Source organism: Malaclemys terrapin, chromosome 24 (genome assembly GCF_027887155.1).
Source record: "Malaclemys terrapin pileata isolate rMalTer1 chromosome 24, rMalTer1.hap1, whole genome shotgun sequence".
In the NCBI taxonomy this organism is placed as follows: domain Eukaryota; kingdom Metazoa; phylum Chordata; order Testudines; family Emydidae; genus Malaclemys; species Malaclemys terrapin.
In genome coordinates, this window is record NC_071528.1 from 16,951,335 (window position 1) to 16,970,361 (window position 19,027).

At 53.1% G+C, this 19,027-nt stretch overlaps 1 protein-coding gene across 2 annotated transcripts in view; it reads right to left on the minus strand.

The window, feature by feature from the left end:
* ARHGEF18 (Rho/Rac guanine nucleotide exchange factor 18) overlaps positions 1-19,027 on the minus strand; it is an 83,498-nt gene that overhangs the window by 64,355 nt on the left and 116 nt on the right. Inside the window, exons 1-2 of one of the 2 annotated variants that reach the window (XM_054013416.1) lie at positions 15,102-15,262; positions 1,097-1,233 (exon numbers count right to left, since the gene is read on the minus strand). In XM_054013416.1, coding sequence (XP_053869391.1) covers positions 1,097-1,233; positions 15,102-15,177 — 213 coding nt within the window. In that variant the 5' untranslated portion in view covers positions 15,178-15,262. Of the gene's footprint in view, positions 1-1,096; positions 1,234-15,101; positions 15,263-19,027 lie in introns of those variants that run through there. The other variant, XM_054013418.1, reaches the window with a different exon arrangement.

The following is a 19,027-nucleotide window of genomic DNA, read 5'->3' on the forward strand; positions in this document are numbered from 1 at the left end:
AGACCACGCTGCCTGGGCCTCAGAAAGGGGCACGCGCCCACTCTCACTAGCTTCCCTTTCACCTCTTGTGACAAACCAGGAGACAGCTGGGCCCGTCCAAAGGCAGCTAATCCCTCCCTCTGGGGCTTTGGAATATTAACACTTAATGTGTTATCCCTGCTGACACCTCGGAAAGACACCAAGCTTCCAGCCCACCTTCCCCTGTGGGGGGAGATATCGCTGTCGCCATGTACACAGGGGAAGAGGCGCAAAGGGCTGGAGTTAGGCTTTCCGATGATTATGGCTGATCACCTGGCTGGCTTTGAGGACTGAGACGTCTCAGATGTGTGAGATTTTTGTGCTGCCGCCCCGCGCCAAGAGCACTTTGCCTCAGGGCAGGCATTGCATGCCCAGAGCAGGGCAGTCGCTGGTCTCAACACTGGAGGGGGAAGAGCAGGGCACAAAGGGCTTCTCTGGTGGGTGAATTGTGCTGCCACCTTAGCACGGGAATGCCTCATGCTTCTGCCCTATGGCATGTGACATTCCTGTGCCTGACTCCCACTAATGCCAAGGGAAGGGGAGTGTGTCATTGCCCCCTGAACAGGGGACGTGCATCTCCCAAGCCCTCCAGGCTCCCCAGTGGCCCTGCTCTCCAGTCTCATACCAGGGCAAATCCTCCAGGACATTTCTACCCTTCTCTGCAGGAGACCGAATCGAAAGCCAGAGCGTGGGGGATACAAACACTGGCTGGGGGCTGGGCTGACTAACCTCTGACCCCTTTCACTTGGATCCAGACCCAAAGCCAAGGGCTCAAGCGTCAGGTCTCTGCAAGTGAAGCTATTGGCTGAGCAGAGCATCCTGGGTGCAGCAAAATCTCACTCACTTTCCCCAGAGAAACAACTGTCCATCCACAGCACCCTGCGGAGAACAGCGAGACTACCACCGGTCAGAGGCGGCCCCACAGACCCTGTGATTCCAGCGGGGGCTGTGGATGGGAGTGGAGGACAGGAAGTACACTGGATACTCCAGCCTAGCCCCTACATAGCTGGAGACTGCGCACTCAGCACTCTCACCCCCAGGACAGTGGTTTGCCAGCAGACCTGTAGGCCACACTTGCCTTTTCCTCTGCCATGCTGGTGAAGAAGACTTCATCTTCAGCAATCAGGGATGGGGAGATGGTGTCTGGGCTGCTGCAGTCTGACGTGGGGATGCCGCTGGCAGCGAACTCCCGCGAGCATGGCTTGCAGTCTGACCCTGCAAGAGAGAGACGGTCACGGTCGCTCAGCAAGAGGGAAACGGGAACAGCCACAAGGGCAGCAATGGATCAGATGCAGCCACGCAGAGCGAGTGCAGAACAGGGCAGCCCCAGTGCCCGACAGATGGCACGCAGCCCCCGGGCTCCTGCATGGTGGCCGTGCCAGGGGCCCTTGTGACCTCAGCCGCGCTGCCCGGCCGCCCAGAGCCCCGAGGCTGGGGGAGCTGTGGCTGCGGCGCACCGGGGCTGGGGGGCCATGGGCACAAGGGGAGGGGCTGGGGGTTAGCCTCCCCAGACAGCCAGGTCACCGGCCGCCCATGATTGTTTCTGTCTGTTACATAATTAATTTTGCTAGGTGTAAATTAATTAAGGTGGTGGGATGATTAGGTTAGAGAATTTTGTTACAATATATTAGAATTGGTTAGTAAAATGATTGGTTAAGGTATAGCTAAGCAGGACTCAAGTTTCACTATATAAACGGGGGTCCAAAAGGAAGTTCTTTGGGGAACCAATTCCAGGACACCGCCCCAAAGATCAGAGCTGCCAGACCTCAACACTCTGCCAGTGACATGGTGCAGAAACTGGAGTCCCCCAGATGACCTGATCCTGACTGGCCATCAAGAAAAGTTCATCTGCCTGATTGGGAGTGGAAGTGGTGAGCACTGTACGGTTAGCGTGTGCATCTGGTTTGGTGATTGTTAATACAGGTTAAGTAGGATAGTACTGTGTAAGACTCTTTCACTGGTAAAAGACCCCATAAACCCGCAAAAGATTCAGCCCTGAGTCCACAGGGAATGGGTATGTGCTCTGAGCCCGGAAGAGGGGTAAAGTTAGGTGCCTGGAGCCCTAGGAACTGGGAAAGGGTGGGGGTGCCTAAATGAACCGGGCTACACCTTGAGCACTAGGTAGAGGTGGGATGCCCTAGAGTGTGCAAGTGACAGAATTTTGTGCAGCAGGTGATTTCCATGGCATGCGACCTGCACTGTTCTCCCAGCCCTCGGTGAGCCCATAGGCCCCTGCACCTGTCAGCTGGGAGGAGTCCCATACAGGCGTTCCAGTTGCCTTCTCCGCAGAACAAATTCCCAGATACTCCAAAGTGACACTGAAGAAAAAGGGGCCCAGAGCCCAGATCAGCTACACCCAGAGACAACTCTGTGCAATAAGGAGAACATGGCTTCCACCAAGGAATGCCCTTGGGTGCCCCCCATCTCCTCCCCTCGCTGGCCAGGGTTCTTCAGCGCAGGTGAGGTTCTGTTCTCCATAAATGCACATCTCCACCATGTGTGTAACCTGCTTTCACCTGGATAGTCTGGATTGTCCCAGAGAAAGATGGGCTTGTCCAGCACCCACAGATTTTACCCGAAGGGCTCCACAGAGTAGTGCCGAAGTCACTCAGAACAATGGGGTGCAAGCTGTTTCCTACCAGCCTGGTCACGTGCATCTGCATCCTTGGCTGGGGAAGGATTCCTCCAGACTCATGGCATGAAAGCCCATGATCAGTGTCTGCAGCCCCACACATGAATACTGCAGGGATGAAAAGCTGTTTCATAATAAGTCCCAACAGTGAAAGAGTCATTGTCCTTGAAAAGAGGAAATTAGCATTCTCAGCTAAAGCACGTAAAGAGCAGTCGGGGCAATGCCCTGTTCCAGACCTGGATTGCAGACAGTTGTCACAAGCTTTGAGGCACTTCTCAGGGGGTTTATAGTCCTATGAGTTTGCTCGAGGGCCCACAGGCAGCTGCCCTCCATGGGAATGCAGATGCTAAACCTACAAGATTTAAACACATCCAACAATTTTACTCTCATCCTTTATTCTTAAAGGCTACAGCCCAGGAGGTGTGAGGCTAGAGCCATACGCTGGGGTTCTAATGACAGTCCTGAGCAGCATGGAAGGATTTAATTCTCTGGTGTCAGAACGCTCCTACGTCCGTGTCCTCTGCACTGTGGAGCGTGTGTGTGTGTGTGTGTGAGAGAGAGAGAGGCATGTGTATGCACCCAACCCGATCGCTCATTGAGAAATAAAACAAAGGCTTGACATGGTTCACGGTACAATGCATCATCCTGCTGACTACAGCACATTCCTATGTAGCGAGCCACCCTGAAAACGTTAACCATGATCTCTAACCATGGCGTGACTCATGGAGAATTCAGATGCCATCTCTAAGGAACACACTGGACAGAAGCCAGGCCACCGGACCAAACATTGTGGTGGATAATTGAAGATGCAGAGAACAAAGCAAGAGACTGTAAGAGGCCAAACGCTCCAGCTGACCCAACAGGACAAACTAACTCTGCAAGGAATACCACAACACACTTCAAAATTGAAATGAAACAAAGTATTCTGTAGATCTCTATTGCTGACCCCGTATCTGACAGCAGGAAATCTGAACTAACTACTCTCAACTTGTTTAAATTCACTCTCTGCAATGACAACACTACACATTTCATGCACGTGGTTCACTTGTTTAGACTTGTTTAGACTAGGCTGGCTTAATGATCTTCTACTCAAGCAGGACTGTCCAGCATCGAACTGGGTGATGAGTATACATAAGAACATAAGTAAGGCCGTAGCGGGTCAGACCAAAGGTCCATCTAGCCCAGTATCCTGTCTGCCGACAGTGGCCAATGCCAGGTGCCCCAGAGGGCAATGATCAAGTGATCTCTCTCCTGCCATCCATCTCCATCCTCTGACAGACAGAGGCTTGGGACACCATTCCTTAACCGTCCTGGCTAATAGCCATTAATGGACTTAACCACCATGAATTTATCCAGTTCTCTTTTAAACTCTGTTATAATCCTAGCCTTCACAACCTTCTCAGGTAAGGAGTTCCACAAGTTGACTGTGCGCTGCGTGAAGAACTTCCTTTTATTTGTTTTAAACCTGCTGCCTATTAATTTCATTTGATGACCCCTAGTTCTTGTATTATGGGAATAAGTAAATAACTTTTCCTTATCCACTTTCTCCACATCACTCATGATTTTATATACCTCTATCATATCCCCCCTTAGTCTCCTCTTTTCCAAGCTGAAGAGTCCTAGCCTCTTTAATCTCTCCTCATATGGAACCCGTTCCAAACCCTTAATCATTTTAGTTGCCCTTTTCTGAACCTTTTCTAGTGCCAGTATATCAGTTTTTGAGATGAGGAGACCACATCTGTACACAGTATTCGAGATGAGGGCGTACCATCAATTTATATAAGGGCAATAATATATTCTCCGTCTTATTCTCTATCCCCTTTTTAATTATTCCTAACATCCTGTTTGCTTTTTTGACTGCCTCTGCACACTGCGTGGACATTGTTGTAGCTAAATTAGCCCCCATCATATTGTATGTATAGTTAGGGTTATTTTTTCCAAATGTGCATTACTTTATATTTATCCACATTAAATTTCATTTGCCATTTTGTTGCCCAATCACTTAGTTTTGTGAGATCTTTTTGAAGTTCTTCACAGACTGCTTTGGTCTTAACTGGTTTAGTATCATCTGCAAACTTTGCCACCTCACTTTTTACTCCTTTCTCCAGATCATTTATGAATAAGTTGAATAGGATCGGTCCGAGGACTGACCCTTGGGGAACACCACTAGTTACCCCTCTCCATTCTGAGAATTTACCATTTATTCCTACCCTTTGTTCCCGGTCTTTTAACCAGTTCTCAGTCCATGAAAGGACCTTCCCTTTTATCCCATGGCAGCTTAATTTACATAAGAGCCTTTGGTGAGGGACCTTGTCAAAGGCTTTCTGGAAATCTAAGTACAATATGTCCACTGGATCCACCTTGTCCACATGTTTGTTGACCCCTTCAAAGAATTCTAATAAATTAGTAAGACACGATTTCCCTTTACAGAAACCACGTTGACTATTGCTCAACAGTTTATGTTTTTCTATGTGTCGGACAATTTTATTCTTAACTATTGTTTCAACTAATTTGCCCGGTACAGACGTTAGACTTACCGGTCTGTAATTGCCGGGATCACCTCTAGAGCCCTTTTTAAATATTGGCGTTACATTAGCTAACTTCCAGTCATTGGGTACAGAAGCCGATTTAAAGGACAGGTTCACAAACCTTAGTTAACAGTTCCGCAACTTCACATTTGAGTTCTTTCAGAACTCTTGGGTGAATGCCATCTGGTCCCGGTGACTTGTTAATGTTAAGTTTATCAATTCATTCCAAAACCGCCTCTCGTGACACTTCAATCCGTGACAGTTCCTCAGATTTGTCACCTACAAAAGCCAGCTCAGGTTTGGGAATCTCCCTAACATCCTCAGCCGTGAAGACTGAAGCAAAGAATCCATTTAGTTTCTCCGCAATGATTTTATCGTCTTTAAGCGCTCCTTTTGTATCTCGATCATCAAGGTGCCCCACTGGTTGTTTAGCAGGCTTCCTGCTTCTGATGTATTTAAAAAACATTTTGTTATTACCTTTGGAGTTTTTGGCTAGCCGTTCTTCAAACTCCTCTTTGGCTCCATGCGGGCAGGGGACTGGACTCGATGACCTCTCGAGGTCCCTTCCAGTCCTAGAATCTATGAATCTTTTCTTATTACATTCTTGCACTTAATTTGGCAGCGTTTATGCTCCTTTCTATTTGCCTCACTAGGATTTGACTTCCACATTTTAAAGGAAGTCTTTTTATCTCTCACTGCTTCTTTTACATGGTTGTTAAGCCATGGTGGCTCTTTTTTAGTTCTTTTACTGTGTTTCTTAATTTGGGGTATACATTGAAGTTGGGCTTCTATTATGGTGTCTTTAAAAAGCACCCATGCAGCTTGCAGGGATTTCACTTTAGTCACTGTACCTTTTAACTTCTGTTTAACTAACCCCCTCATTTTTGCATAGTTCCCCATTTTGAAATTAAATGCCACAGCGTTGGGCTGTTGAGATGGTCTTCCCACCACAGGGATGTTGAACGCTATTGTATTATGGTCACTATTTTCAAGCGGTCCTGTTATAGTTACCTCTTGGACCAGCTCCTGCGCTCCACTCAGGATTAAATCTAGAGTTGCCTGTCCCCTTGTGGGTTCCCGTACTAGCTGCTCCATGAAGCAGTCATTTACAGTATCGAGAAATTTTATCTCTGCATTTCGTCCTGAAGTGAAATGTTCCCAGTCAATATGGGGATAATTGAAATCCCCCACTATTATTGAGTTCTTAATTTTGATAGCCTCTCTAATTTCCCTTAGCATTTCATCATCACTATCACCGTCCTGGTCAGGTGGTCGATAATAGATCCCTAATGTTATATTCTTATTAGAGCATGAAATTTCTATCCATAGAGATTCTATGGAACATGCGGATTTGCTTAAGATTTTTACTTCATTTGATTGTACATTTTCTTTCACATATAGTGCCACTTCCCCCTCCCCCCCGCACGACCTGTTCTGTCCTTCCGATATATTTTGTACCCTGGAATGATTGTGTCCCATTGATTGCTCTCAGTCCACCAGGTTTCTGTGATGCCTATTATATCAATATCCTCCTTTATCACAATGCACTCTAGTTCACCCATCTTATTATTTAGACTTCTAGCATTTGTGTACAAGCACTTTAAAAACTTGTCACTGTTTATTTGTCTGTCCTTTTCTGATGTATCAGATTCTTTTTTATGTGAATGTTTATCATCTGATCTGGCCCCTACTTTATCCTCTTCCATCCTCTGCTCCTGACTATACCCTGGAGATTCTCTATCATTAGACTCTCCCCTAAGAGACGTCTCTGTCCGAGCCACATGCTCCTCTGCAGCAGTCGGCTTTCCCCCATCTCCTAGTTTAAAAACTGCTCTACAACCTTTTTAATGTTTAGTGCCAGCAGTCTGGTTCCACTTTGGTTTAGGTGGAGCCCATCCTTCCTTTATAGGCTCCCCCCATTCCAGAAGTTTCCCCAGTTCCTAATGAATGTAAACCCCTCCTCTCTACACCATCATCTCATCCATGCATTGAGACTCTGAAGCTCTGCCTGCCTACCTGGCCCTGCACGTGGAACTGGGAGTATTTCTGAGAATGCCACCATAGAGGTCCTGGATTTCAGTCTCTTCCCTAGCAGCCTAAATTTGGCCTCCAGGACATCTCTCCTACCCTTCCCTATGTCATTGGTACCTACATGTACCACGACCTCCTCCCCAGCACTACACATAAGTCTGTCTAGATGCCACGAGAGATCCGCAACCTTCGCACCAGGCAGGCAAGTCACCATGCAGTTCTCCCGGTCATCACAAACCCAGCTATCTATGTTTCTAATGATCAAATCTCCCATTACTAATACCTGCCTTTTCCTAGCAACTGGAGTTCCCTCCCCCGGAGAGGTAACCTCAGTGCGAGAGGCAACCCCAGCAACGTCTGGAAGGAGGGTCCCAACTATGGGAAGGTTTCCCTCTGCTCCCGTTGACTGCTCTGCTTCCCTGGGCCTTTCATCCTCCTCAACAGCGCAGGGGCTGTCTGACTGGAGGTGGGACAATTCGACAGTGTCCCGGAAAGCCTCATCAACATACCTCTCTGCCTCCCTTAGCTCCTCCAGTTCCACCACCCTTGCCTCCAGAGTCCGTACGTGGTCTCTGAGGGCCAGGAGCTCCTTGAGGCCAACCAGCCTCAAGATGGGTAAGCCCTACAGAACTGTCCTAGAGTAAGCGTAAAACCTCCCTCTGGATGCTAATGCGTTACATGGAACTTGGCATGCAATGATGTAGCTATTTGATGGCTGTTAATCTTTCCTTCCTGAATCTTAAGAATTATGTGTTCCTTCCAGAGACTTCAAATTACAATTGCTACCAATCAGCAGAGGCAAGTGTCTGGCAATATGCATTTTTAATTTTATTTTTTCCCATATGTATTAATTGGTTCATATGAGAGAAAAAACCCTAAAAGATTACACTGAAATCCCACATAAAAGACATTTGAATTTAATCTTTTATTTATGGGCTATCAGCATAAACACCCCCATTAAAATGTCCCAAGATTTCTAAAGGCTTTTGTTTACTCTGTCACAGGATTGTGCTGGATTTCCTCAGGTTTAATAGGTAGCAGCAGGAGTGGAGATGACATCTCACACTTAGTCACGTCACAAACCTAAATCAAGCTGACTGGTTACAGCACAGGCATTGGGCTGAGAGTAAATAGGCAGTTAGTTGGATGCCCCGTGTGATGAAAGCCACCAAGAGACTCCTGACGGACAGGGCTAGACACCGATGTAGACCCTCCCATGGACCTGGATCGCATTCGCCCTTTTGGCCCCAGCATCGCACTGGGAGCTCATCTTAGGGTGATTATCCGCCAGGATCCCCAAGACTTTCACAGTGACTGGCCTCCATGTCAGATATGCCACTAGCAGGAGGGACTGCTCAGCTAGCAGCGCCCAAGGGGAGGGGAGCAAGTTCTGCTTTCATAATGAGAGGTGTCTAGAACAAGGGAAGAAAAAGGAAGCCTCTTGTTTCCATGCCTCCTTTGAAACAGGGAACCTTCTCTGAAAGGGAATTGTCAGGGCCCTAAAGGTAGCCAGCTGCAGGGACCAGGCAGTCACTGCAGACTGACACGCGTTTTGCGAGGTGGGTGATAGCTCTGAGTCACACGCGTCGAAGTTAAACCAATAAAGTGTTTTCCTCTAACAGCAGCAGCCGCGTCCTGCCTGCCGGAGCCGCTCCAGACAGAGGCCCATCGCGCCTTTACACGGCGGCCTTCAATCTTCCGTGCTGAAGTGGAACCCTGGAATGGAACCAGCACTCTTGGAATCCTGGAAAACATTCAGTTTGTTCTCCTCATGCCATCCCGGGGTTGGGGATCTGGACAGAGGCACAGACTTCACCCCACAGCACAACATAGATCCTCTCTGTGCATTGCAGACACTCCTATTCAACACTCGATAAATCAGTCCTGCACACCAGCCCCCGTAAACTTCATAACACAGCCCCGCACAGCAAGGCATCATTACTCAGCAGCATATAGAGCCCAGAGCTATAGGGCTGGGAGACCATTTTAGGCAATGTGTGCACAGCCAGACATGACAAATTAAGCCCCACGCTACCTTTGCAGTGACTCCTTTCCAGCTAGTACCATGGAGAGAGACGAGGTGAAGGGGTAGCCAAGTAGCAAAGCAATCCACATACCTCCCCAGCAAACCCTCCCAGGAGCCAAAGACTAAGCAAACAAGAGGAGCCTTGTCGGATGCCCCGAAGGTCCGACTGGATTCATCCAACTGCCAAGAGAAGCAAATGCCCAAGTTGACAGACCCTCCCAGACTGCCCTGAGCCAGTGCAGACTGTGAGGTAGGGTGTGATGTCACATCAGCCATGTTCATCTAATCCAGCGGTTCACCTGGGGGGCTGTCAGCAGGTTTCAGGGGGGCTGTCAAGCAGGGCCAGCATTAGACTGGCTGGGTCCCAGGGCAGAAATCCCAGCCGGAGCCCCACCTTGGCAGGGCTGAAAAACAGTAGTTGTAGCATAGGTGGGCCTTGGAGTTTTTATAGCATGTTGGGGGGTGGGGAGGGCTCAGAAAGAAAAAGGGTGAGAACCCCTGATCTAATCCACGTAACACGAGCAGCTCCGAGAGTCCCTCCCAGGATAGAGTCTCCTACTAAGTCAGCACCACTATCAGCTACACACAATTGGTCACCAAGCATAACAGCTTGGCATGTGGACAGGCGCACCACATTCGCAAACCAGCCTCTGAAATTCTCAAATTTTGGCTGGACAGACTGGTGTGCACACAAGAATCAACTGGGCGAGACCCAATCCACACTTGCACAGAGCAGCCACTCAGCAACTGCTGAGAAGATCCCTCGTCCTTTGCTGAGTGGGAGGGGTTTCCTGGCCCCAAGGAAGCCCCCAAGTAGCCTGGCAGGAACCCAGAGGCAGGATTCCCCTCCTACACCTTTCTGAGTCCAACAGCACAAGTGAGAGCAGGGCAGGCCCAGGTGGGACAAAGTGACCCTGGAGCAATATTGCAGGGCAGGACTAAGACACGTGCCTGCCAAGCACAGGAGCAGACTGCGTGGCAAGGGGCATCCACACAGGGCCGGCTCCAGCTTTTTTGCCGCCCCAAGTGGCGAAGACAAAAAAAAAGATAAAGCTGCGATCGGCGGCACTTCGGCGGCAGCTCTACCACGCCGCTTCATTCTTCAGCGGCAATTCAGTGGCTGGTCCTTCCCTCCGAGAGGGACTGAGGGACCCGCCGCCGAATTGCCGCCGAAGACCTGGACGTGCCGCCCTTTTCCATTGGCCGCCCCAAGCACCAGCTTCCTGTGCTGGTGCCTGGAGCCGGCCCTGCATCCCCAGCGCCACTCTGGGAGAGCTGGACAAGTCCATGGCCCTGAACGGGGCAGGACACGCAGCATTAGGCTCCCCGCACTCAACAGCACACTCTGAGTAGGAACCTGCAGCCTCTGGGCTCAGCGCAGTCGCTGGGCCAGTGCTGTGTCTATACCGCGGGCGCTATCACAGTATCACTGCGGTGCTGCAGCTGCGCTCCTGTAGCGTGGATGCTTCCCACAGCAACAGAAGGGGCTTTTCCTCGCCAACAGGCAGAAGAATCTTTCCATCAACCTGGCTGCGTCGTCAATGGGGCTTAGGTCACAAAATGCATCCCCTCCCCGAGAGCCATAGCTCGGACTGTCTAATTTTGAAGCATAGACCAGGCCTTGGGCTCTGTGTGTTTCTCCTTTGTAAAAGATGCAGGCTCCTCGGGGCAGGCAGGCCCAATGCAGCAACAGCTGGAGGGGTGGGGATAGACCCCTCCGGCAGGCAGCAGCAGCTCCCACCTTTGCTCAGCCGGAGGCTGGAGATGAGATGACAGAGTGACGCTCTCAAGAGCATTCACTGTTTGCTTTAAGGAAACATTAAGCAGATTAGGACTGTGGTTGCTTAACGCGCCTCTGGCTGGGAACCATAAAAGGGTATTGCTGCAGCGAGCGAGCGAGCGCCTGGCCGTGGAATCCCCAGAGCTGAGTTTGTGGGGAAATGGTCTCCGAGTTCCCTAGGACTGGAACGGGCCCCACCAGCAGCCTGGGAGCCTGGTCTGATTTAAGGGTCAGCCACAGCCCGGCTCCATGGCTGACACCTGGTCCCGGAGCGGAGCTCCTGCACGGAGAGAAGGGAAGGGAAATGCAGCACGACAGGACAGTTTGGGACGTGTGTAAATGCCCAGCAGCTAGGAGAGGGCAGGCCTGTGGCCTGGGTGAATCTGCCCCCAGGCCCCAAAGGAAGGGACAACACTGGAGCCTCTTCCACTCTGTGCCACTGGCTCAGGTTAACTCCCTGCGCCCCTCAGCCCCTAGGGCTGGCCCAGGCCAGGAGAGTTCCATCTCTGGGGGCACACAGACTGGCACGCAGGCCTGTAGCTCCTCTCTGGCTCTGACGATATACAGACAAGCTCAGCAGGTTCCACTCAGTTAAAGCAGAGTCTGTGTGAAAGTGCCAGGAAACCCCACCACAAGGGGTTAAATCCCACCACCACCACCACCACCAAGAAGGATTAAAGCCCAATCAGTGCAGTCCTTGCTGCTACCTCTGATAAACCGGTCCCTGGTTCTTTGCAGACTGGGCTACCAGGTGAATCCGATGTGGACGCTGCACCTGCTTAGTGGTTAGAGCAAAGCAGACTGTCAGGGTCTATTCCGAGCTCTGCCACTGACTCACTATATGACCTTGGGCAAGACATTTCCCCCTAGCTGGGCCTCAATTTCCCCCACTCCATAGCGTGCAGGGTTTTGTGAGGCTCAGTGAATGAGTCAGCGAACCGCCTGGGGAAGAAGCATGCTGGAGAAAAATCAAGAGTGCACATTCCGTAGGCGCAGCTCAGGGTCTCCACGTTTCAGGCATTCTCACTACTTTCTTTTTTCTAAAAGGTAACACCAGACACTGTGAAGAAAGGCAGCAACACCACGCCGTGTAATCATTCCACAAGCAGGAATGGCTGGGCCCCAGCCGGGGGGATTTCCCAGGAGCCTGAACAGAGACTCCTGGAAACTTATAACAACCGCAAGTTTAAGAGCGAAAAAGAAAAATCAGGAAGCCACCTCCTGGCCCCAAAGCCAACCCTTTACGGCTGGTTCTCCGGATTATTAGAGCTACAGACTAAGACAGCTGCAGAGTGCACAATAAACCTGCCACTCCTGGGGGCTCTGAATGAGTGCGGCCCCTTGGTGCATGTGCCAATGCCATGCGTGAGCAGCCGTTCGCTCATGAGGGCTGGGCTGAGGGAGGGGAGACAAGCTGTCTGACTCAAACAGTAACTCTCAGCCATATACAGGGGAGTCTCCAGCCGTTCTTCCAAGCAGTGCCCAGGCCTGGCTGTTGGGCTCAGGCAGGGATTGCTGACTGCTAAGGAAACGAACCCACACACAACCAGTGCACCCACGCAGGGACGTGGGGATGATGTTCATCACTGAACTCGATTACCACTACTTTAGGGAGACAGGCAGCAGAAGGTCCCGGTTGGGTCCCCTCTGGTCCCTCCTGGGCGCCAGGGCAGCGTGGTTCCTGGCTGTCTATTTGCTAGGTCTTTGTCCAGTTTAGTTCAATTCTCCCAAGCACTGGAGCTCCCCCCAGAGAGGATTACGCAGCCGGATCCGTCACAGCGAGGTCCGGTCTCCATTTCCCCATTACGGTGGGGTGTAGCCCCTCGTAGCACCCTCGGGACCTCCCCCTCCCCGTAGCAATCACTCTTTGTGCCGTGGGCCCAGGGCCAAGTGACATATGCTCAGCTTCTTCCTCTTTCCCCTAAATCAGCCCCCGAGCCTGCTGGGTGCCGTACTCGGAGCTTCCTTTAGCAAACGGCAGCACGTTGTCACCGGTTCCAGACCCTTTCTGACCGCGCTGGGTCAGGATTTCTGGCAATGACTGCTACTGTTGAACCGGTTTGTTTTCCGGGCGCGTGTTCTCACTCCCTTCGTGCTGCTGAACCAAACACCCCCTGTCCATTTTCTGAGGCTGGTAGCTGCTTCGCCTGCCCTACTCCGCTCTAGGCTTGAGAGACCCAGAAGACAGCCCAGTGCCCTTTCCCCATCTCACTCCTTGACACAAATCCCCTGCTCCCTCCCCACAGGCCAGCCCTCAGCCACGTGGGGGCAGCCGCTGGGCAGGAGGCGAGCGAAGCGCTGGCGTTGTTCTTTAAACCAGCTCCACCTGGACTGCGAGCTTGCCAGGGTCCTGCTGAGAAAGGCTCCCGGAGAATCTCACAGGGGTATTCGGCTCCTGAGTTCCCCAGCAGCTAGGGTCTGTTTGACACCGATGTGGTTAACAGGCGGTCCCCACTAGATGAGTGCTTAGAGCCCATACCACATGGCTCAGGATGAAGGATGTGTGTGCAGGGATGTCTCTCATTCACCAGCTGGGGCACACTGCCTTCACAAGTCCTTTGTGACACCCCAGAGACGGCGGCACGTCAGTGGAGGATGGCGTGAGCCCAGCCCAGTTTGTGTTTGTCACACTGATAAAGCACTTTGGAAGGTCCCAGATACAGTAACTTGTGGGGAGGGAAGTGGGGGATTCAGATGCATTTTGAGAGTCTGGTTCCTCTGCTGCTGGCCCAGAGACAGTGCATCCCCGGCAGCAGCACAGGCCTGCAGGGCGGAGCTGAGCTGCGGCTGAATGTCTCGTGCACGTGAGGCAAACGCCCAAAAGGACAATCTGTTCTGAGGCAGTGTTCGCTGAACCCTGTGTGCAGACCCTACGGCGCTGCAGGAGGGGGGCTGGTGTGAGACAGACACTCTCCAGCCCAATGCGTAGGAGCCAGTTAGTACCACGACCTCGTTACAAGGGAGATGAGCTTAATTTGGAATTGAGCAAAATTCAGTTCTCATCAGCTGCCTCACATCTCCCTGTGCCCCAGCCAGCTGCCACAGCACATCCAGGTTTGGAAAGGGTTAGCCTGAATCAGCCTTTTGGGAGCCTAGTCCTGTGTCAATTTCTGGTTCCCGTCCAGAATGACTTTCCGTGTTTCGCTCAGTTTGAGTCTCAGATCCACCCTGTATCCAAGGCTCGTCCACTCAGGAGAGGGGAGTGCTGGGGGAAAAAGGCAGGCAGGGATGTGGGGAGAGAAGAGCCAGGTGAAAAGGAGGGGGAGGAGCAGGCTGAGAGCTCCGACATCGCAGGTAAAAATACCTGGAAGCATCAGAGCAGCGTGGCAGTTGCACGCTGTAAACATTCACTGGGGAAATGATGTCTGCATAGGACGAGCCAAGCCCCAAGTGACTGCGAAATTCATGCTCCTCAGGCCTCTGGCTCTAGTGTTGGCCAAAAGCAACACAACATTTTCAGGGACAGTTATGCGGTGTTTGGGAGCTGAGGACCCTAATACCAGAATCAGTCTCCTCTGTCACCGCTCAATAACACCGCGGGGGCCTTACTCAGTACTGTGCGGCGCACCACGTTCCTCAAATCACAGGCTGCTCCTGTCAAGTGCTGAGGCTTTGTTAGCCCACAAGTTCCAGGGGGTCTCCTTGAAAGCACCAGAGGCCTTCAGCCCCTTTGCACACATGGCTCTGGGAGCTGAGCTCTCAGCATGACATAACCTGCAGCACTCCAGAGGTTCACCTGGAGGCAGCTGCCTCTATAAACTTTAGGCTCTCCAGGCCTCTGGGAGCAATGAATCAAGTTCATTATCAAACCAGAAGACTGATATTTAACCAATTACCCAGCTGCTAGCAGCACTGAAGGTGCCCCGAAGAGAAGATTAAAGGCAAGGAAAAGCATGAACAAATATTTATGCAGCATCCCCTCCGGCAAGGAAAGGCTCGTTTCTAAACAAACATAAGCCTCTCTGCCAAAGCAAGCCAAAACTCCGCTAGCTCCGGGTCTGGGTGTCTGCACTACTCTGCAGCAGTTACCCAGGACCACCGAGCACGGCTCCAACCAGCGTCCATGGCCCACGGGTGGGACGTTACCTCGCTTAAACGACCATCTCTTCATCCAGCGCTTTGAGAACGACGGCCAGGAGTGGTTTAGCAGCGAGTCTGCCATTGGGGAGCCTTCCGAGCCCCGTTGGGGGACAAAGCCCAAGCAGAAGGCGAGGATGCAGTCGCTGCAAGGCAGAGCACGGCACGGTCTGAGGCAGCTCTGCAGACTCCAGCCCTGGAGCTGCCAAGAGGGGGAGTGGAGAAGCCAAGTGTTTTGTCAAAAGTATCAGCTGATAGAAGAGGCAGCCAGAGGGAAATTCTTGAGCTTCATATTGCCCACCTGCACGAAGGAGCCGCGCACCCTTCCTGCAGTAGTGAGTGCCCCTAGGACGACGGCTCTGCTCCCTAAGCACCAAGCACTACTTACCGGATTGAAACTAAATACAAAAACAAGCTCTTAGCACATCGGTAACTTTCCCCTGGCTGGCAAACAGCTCCCCATTCCACTCCTGGTCACGATGATGATAGCCTGCCAAATCCATCAGCCACTCAATCAGTGCTGCGGGGTCCCGTGTACTCGTACCATGGAAACAGAGGATGACCACCACGCGCACACGGGCCTGGCGTTTACAGCTTTGGTTGGCAGCGTATCCAAGTGCAAAGGCAGAGCCTGAGCGAGTTCCACAGTGCAGGCCTGGGAAGCCGTCCCTCTGACAAGCCAGCAGTTCTGGGCAGCTCTGCAGCAAACCCACCATCAGCAGGAGAAACTGCCCCAGAACAGACTTGTCTCCAGCTCCTTTTCCCCATAGCATCTGATCAGGCTAAGGGGGGCCCGCATCGTCAAGCTGCTTCAGATGGAATAAGAGACCTGACCCTTCACCCAAAATTTGAGTGGACCCCTTGACTTTGTGCTGGTAACTCAGCCTACTTCCCCCCACCCCTTTGTTCCAGCTGATGCCCCAAACTTTTACCCAACCCCTTGGCCCTGTGGCAAGGCTGGGAAAGCAGAGCTCTAGCCATGGGAAGCCTGCCTGAGCTCTAGGCGAGTGGCTCTCAGCCTTTCCAGACTATTGGACCCCTTTCAGGAGTCGGATTTGTCTTGTGTGCCCCCAAATGATACCTCACTTTAAAACTACTTGTTCACAAAATCAGACCTACAAAAGTGTCACAGCCACACTAGTACTGAACAATGGCTGACTTTCTAATTTTTACCATGCAATTATAAAATAAATCAATGGGAATATAAATATTGTACTTACATTTCAGTGCATAGTATATAGAGCAGAATAAACTAGTCATTGGCAGTATCAAATTTTAGTGTGTACTGACTTAGCAGTGCTTTTTAGGTAGCCTGTTGTAAGACATGGCAAATATCTAGGTAAGTTGATGTCCCCCCTGGAAGACCTCTGGGGTATACCTCCCAGAGTACACCTAATCCTGGTTGAGAACCACTGATCTAGGCAATCTCCCTACAGCCGAGTCTGCTCCCCACGGCTCACTATTTCCCAGGCCTCGCTTACGTGGCTGACTCTTTACAAAGTAGAGGACAGGCTGCCTGGGGTGAAAAGACCCTGTCCCCGGCCAGGCCCTGCTCTCAGGCTGGTCTCCCTCAAAGCCTGCTTCTCCAAGAAATGCCTTGTGGGAGGCCCTGCTAACCTAACCCTGTGGAGCAGAAGGCACTGGCTTCTGGGGTCTCCTCGGCCACCAAGTCTGAGCATTTGCCGCTCCAGCCACAGCCAGAGGAGAGAGCAGAGCGGGACGAGCAGGACAGAGCCCAGAGTAGGGAGAGCATCGCCTCAGCTGGGAACGGCCTGGGAGAGAATTGCCTGCACTATAGAGAGCCACGCTCAGGCTGCTTTGACCCCAGGAGCGGAGCGCACGCCCCACCCAGGCCAGGGCCCGTGACAGGATCACTTGAACCAGTGGGGGACCAGAGGGACTCAGAGCTCTCACCCGCTGTCACAGCGTCAGTCCAGGCCTTGTCCCTCCAGTCTGCCGAGCGAGCTCACGCCAGGAGATGTTCCAGTGGGAGCTGGGGCTTCTCCTCCCATCTGAACCTATTCTGAGGCTGAATGGCCATGCAGCGCCCGTGCTCCTTTCCACGAGATTGGTCTGTGGGACTTCCTCCCCCTGGGCATAGGGGAAGGGGAGGCAGCCACCTCAGGCTGTAGTGGGTAAGCTTAGCCCCTCCTGGCCCCCTCCCTGCACGCTGCCCTCTGGGGGCATCCAGCCGCCGGAGAACAGGCCCCGAGGGAGCTAGCAGGGTGTGGCTTACAGCTGGGAGCCAGGGCTCCTGGTTCTGACCCCAATTCACTGTGTGACTGGGGGTCAGTCACTCCCTGGGCCCGTCTCCACTGCCCCTCCCTAGACCATGAGGCTGGTGACACCACCCCGTGGGGGACGTGGTCCTTCTCGCTAGCAACATGCCCTGAAGCCAGTCCCTGGGCGAGGCTCCAGCTGCTGGACTGCACAGGGCCCATAGGGCTGGGTCCAGATTGTTGCCCGGGTTCCAGGCCAGCTTCTCCTCCAGAATCCCAGCCATGGCTCCAGGGCACCCCTCCTCCCTCAGTGCTGTGGGTGGGTGTTGGGGGCCTGGAGTCCAGTGGGGCTCCTCCTTCAGGAGCCATGGGGCAGCCCCACAACCTTCTCCTGTCCCAGACCATGGCCTGCAGAGCACGGGTGCCCCTTCCTCCTCTGCTTCGCCAGTCAGACCAACACCAGCCCCCACTGCGGGGTGGAAGAGCTCCTGGAGTGGGGAGCTGTGCATGCAGGCCGATGCGGACAGTCCAGCCATCACCCCAGGGGAGAGCTGGGGAGAGCTGAAGGTACCTCCCCTGGGCAAGCTGCCAGAGGTGCTAGGTGCAAGGGGGTTCGCCGCTGGAGCGGGCGGGAGGACAGCTGGTGCCTGGGACTCCTGACGAAGTGACGCCCGCAGGCACCTGGGAGCAGCACAGAAGCCCCTCACCTCAGCTTGGGGGCAGGCACCTTTGCAAAGGAGAACAGGCGTGGGGGAGGCGGCGCAGGGTTAGGGCCTGTCTGCAGCCAGCCAGGCGAGAGCCTGGCCTGGGGCCGGCTACCGTGGGAACCAGGAAGCCTGAGTCACAAGACGCCCAGTTGCCCAATGTGTGGGGATGACGGGGGCCACCCACATCAGGGTTCCTGCTGTGAGGCTGGGAGACAGGCCTCTGCGCGATTGGACGTGCGGTGCTGCCACCTGGCGGCTGGCACCTGAGCCATCATCTCGCCCCCAGGCAGGCCGGCCCTGGGCAGCTGGGCCAGGCTCCTGCCTGTGCACTGCGGACCGAGGGGGGCTTGCAGGTCACTGCGAGAGAGGGACAAGGTGCCCGGCAGGTTTCACGGCCCCCAGGTCCCAGAGGAGAACAGGCCAATCCCAGCAGGGTTCTAGCACCCGGGGCCAGGGCGCAGGCGGGGCGCTACGCTAGGGTGAGAAAGACTGAACATCAGGGAGGGAGGGACGTCCCTCCCTCCCTCCCTCCCAGGGTGCAGGGCTGCCCTCTGATGACTGTGGGGTGCCAGACACACCCCACACAAACGCTGACCCTGCTTTAGAGCCAGGGGCAGCTGCAGCATGTGCCCAAACCCCAGCTCCCTCTGCCGCCAGCGGCACTGCGACCCCTCTCACCACACGACCCACCAACCCCAGAGACTTCACTACCTGAGGCCAAGAGCATCTTCCCCAAGCAGCTGGCCCAGCCCAGTGCTTCCGAATGCCTCAGCTACCTCCACAGACAGGGGCAGAGGGGAGGCCTCAAGTTACAGCCACTGCCCTCAACCTCTCCCGTTACCCCAAACATCCCCCGTCTTGGCCTGGAGCCCTGCATCCCAGGGGCCTTCCCAGGGGCCAGTCCTTGCAGCAAGGCAGCGGGCGTGGTGTGGGGGGGTGAGTTACAAAAGCCCACGACCCAGAGCTAGTCGGTTCTCCCACAGGCCATTGCAGCAAGCAAACAACGAGG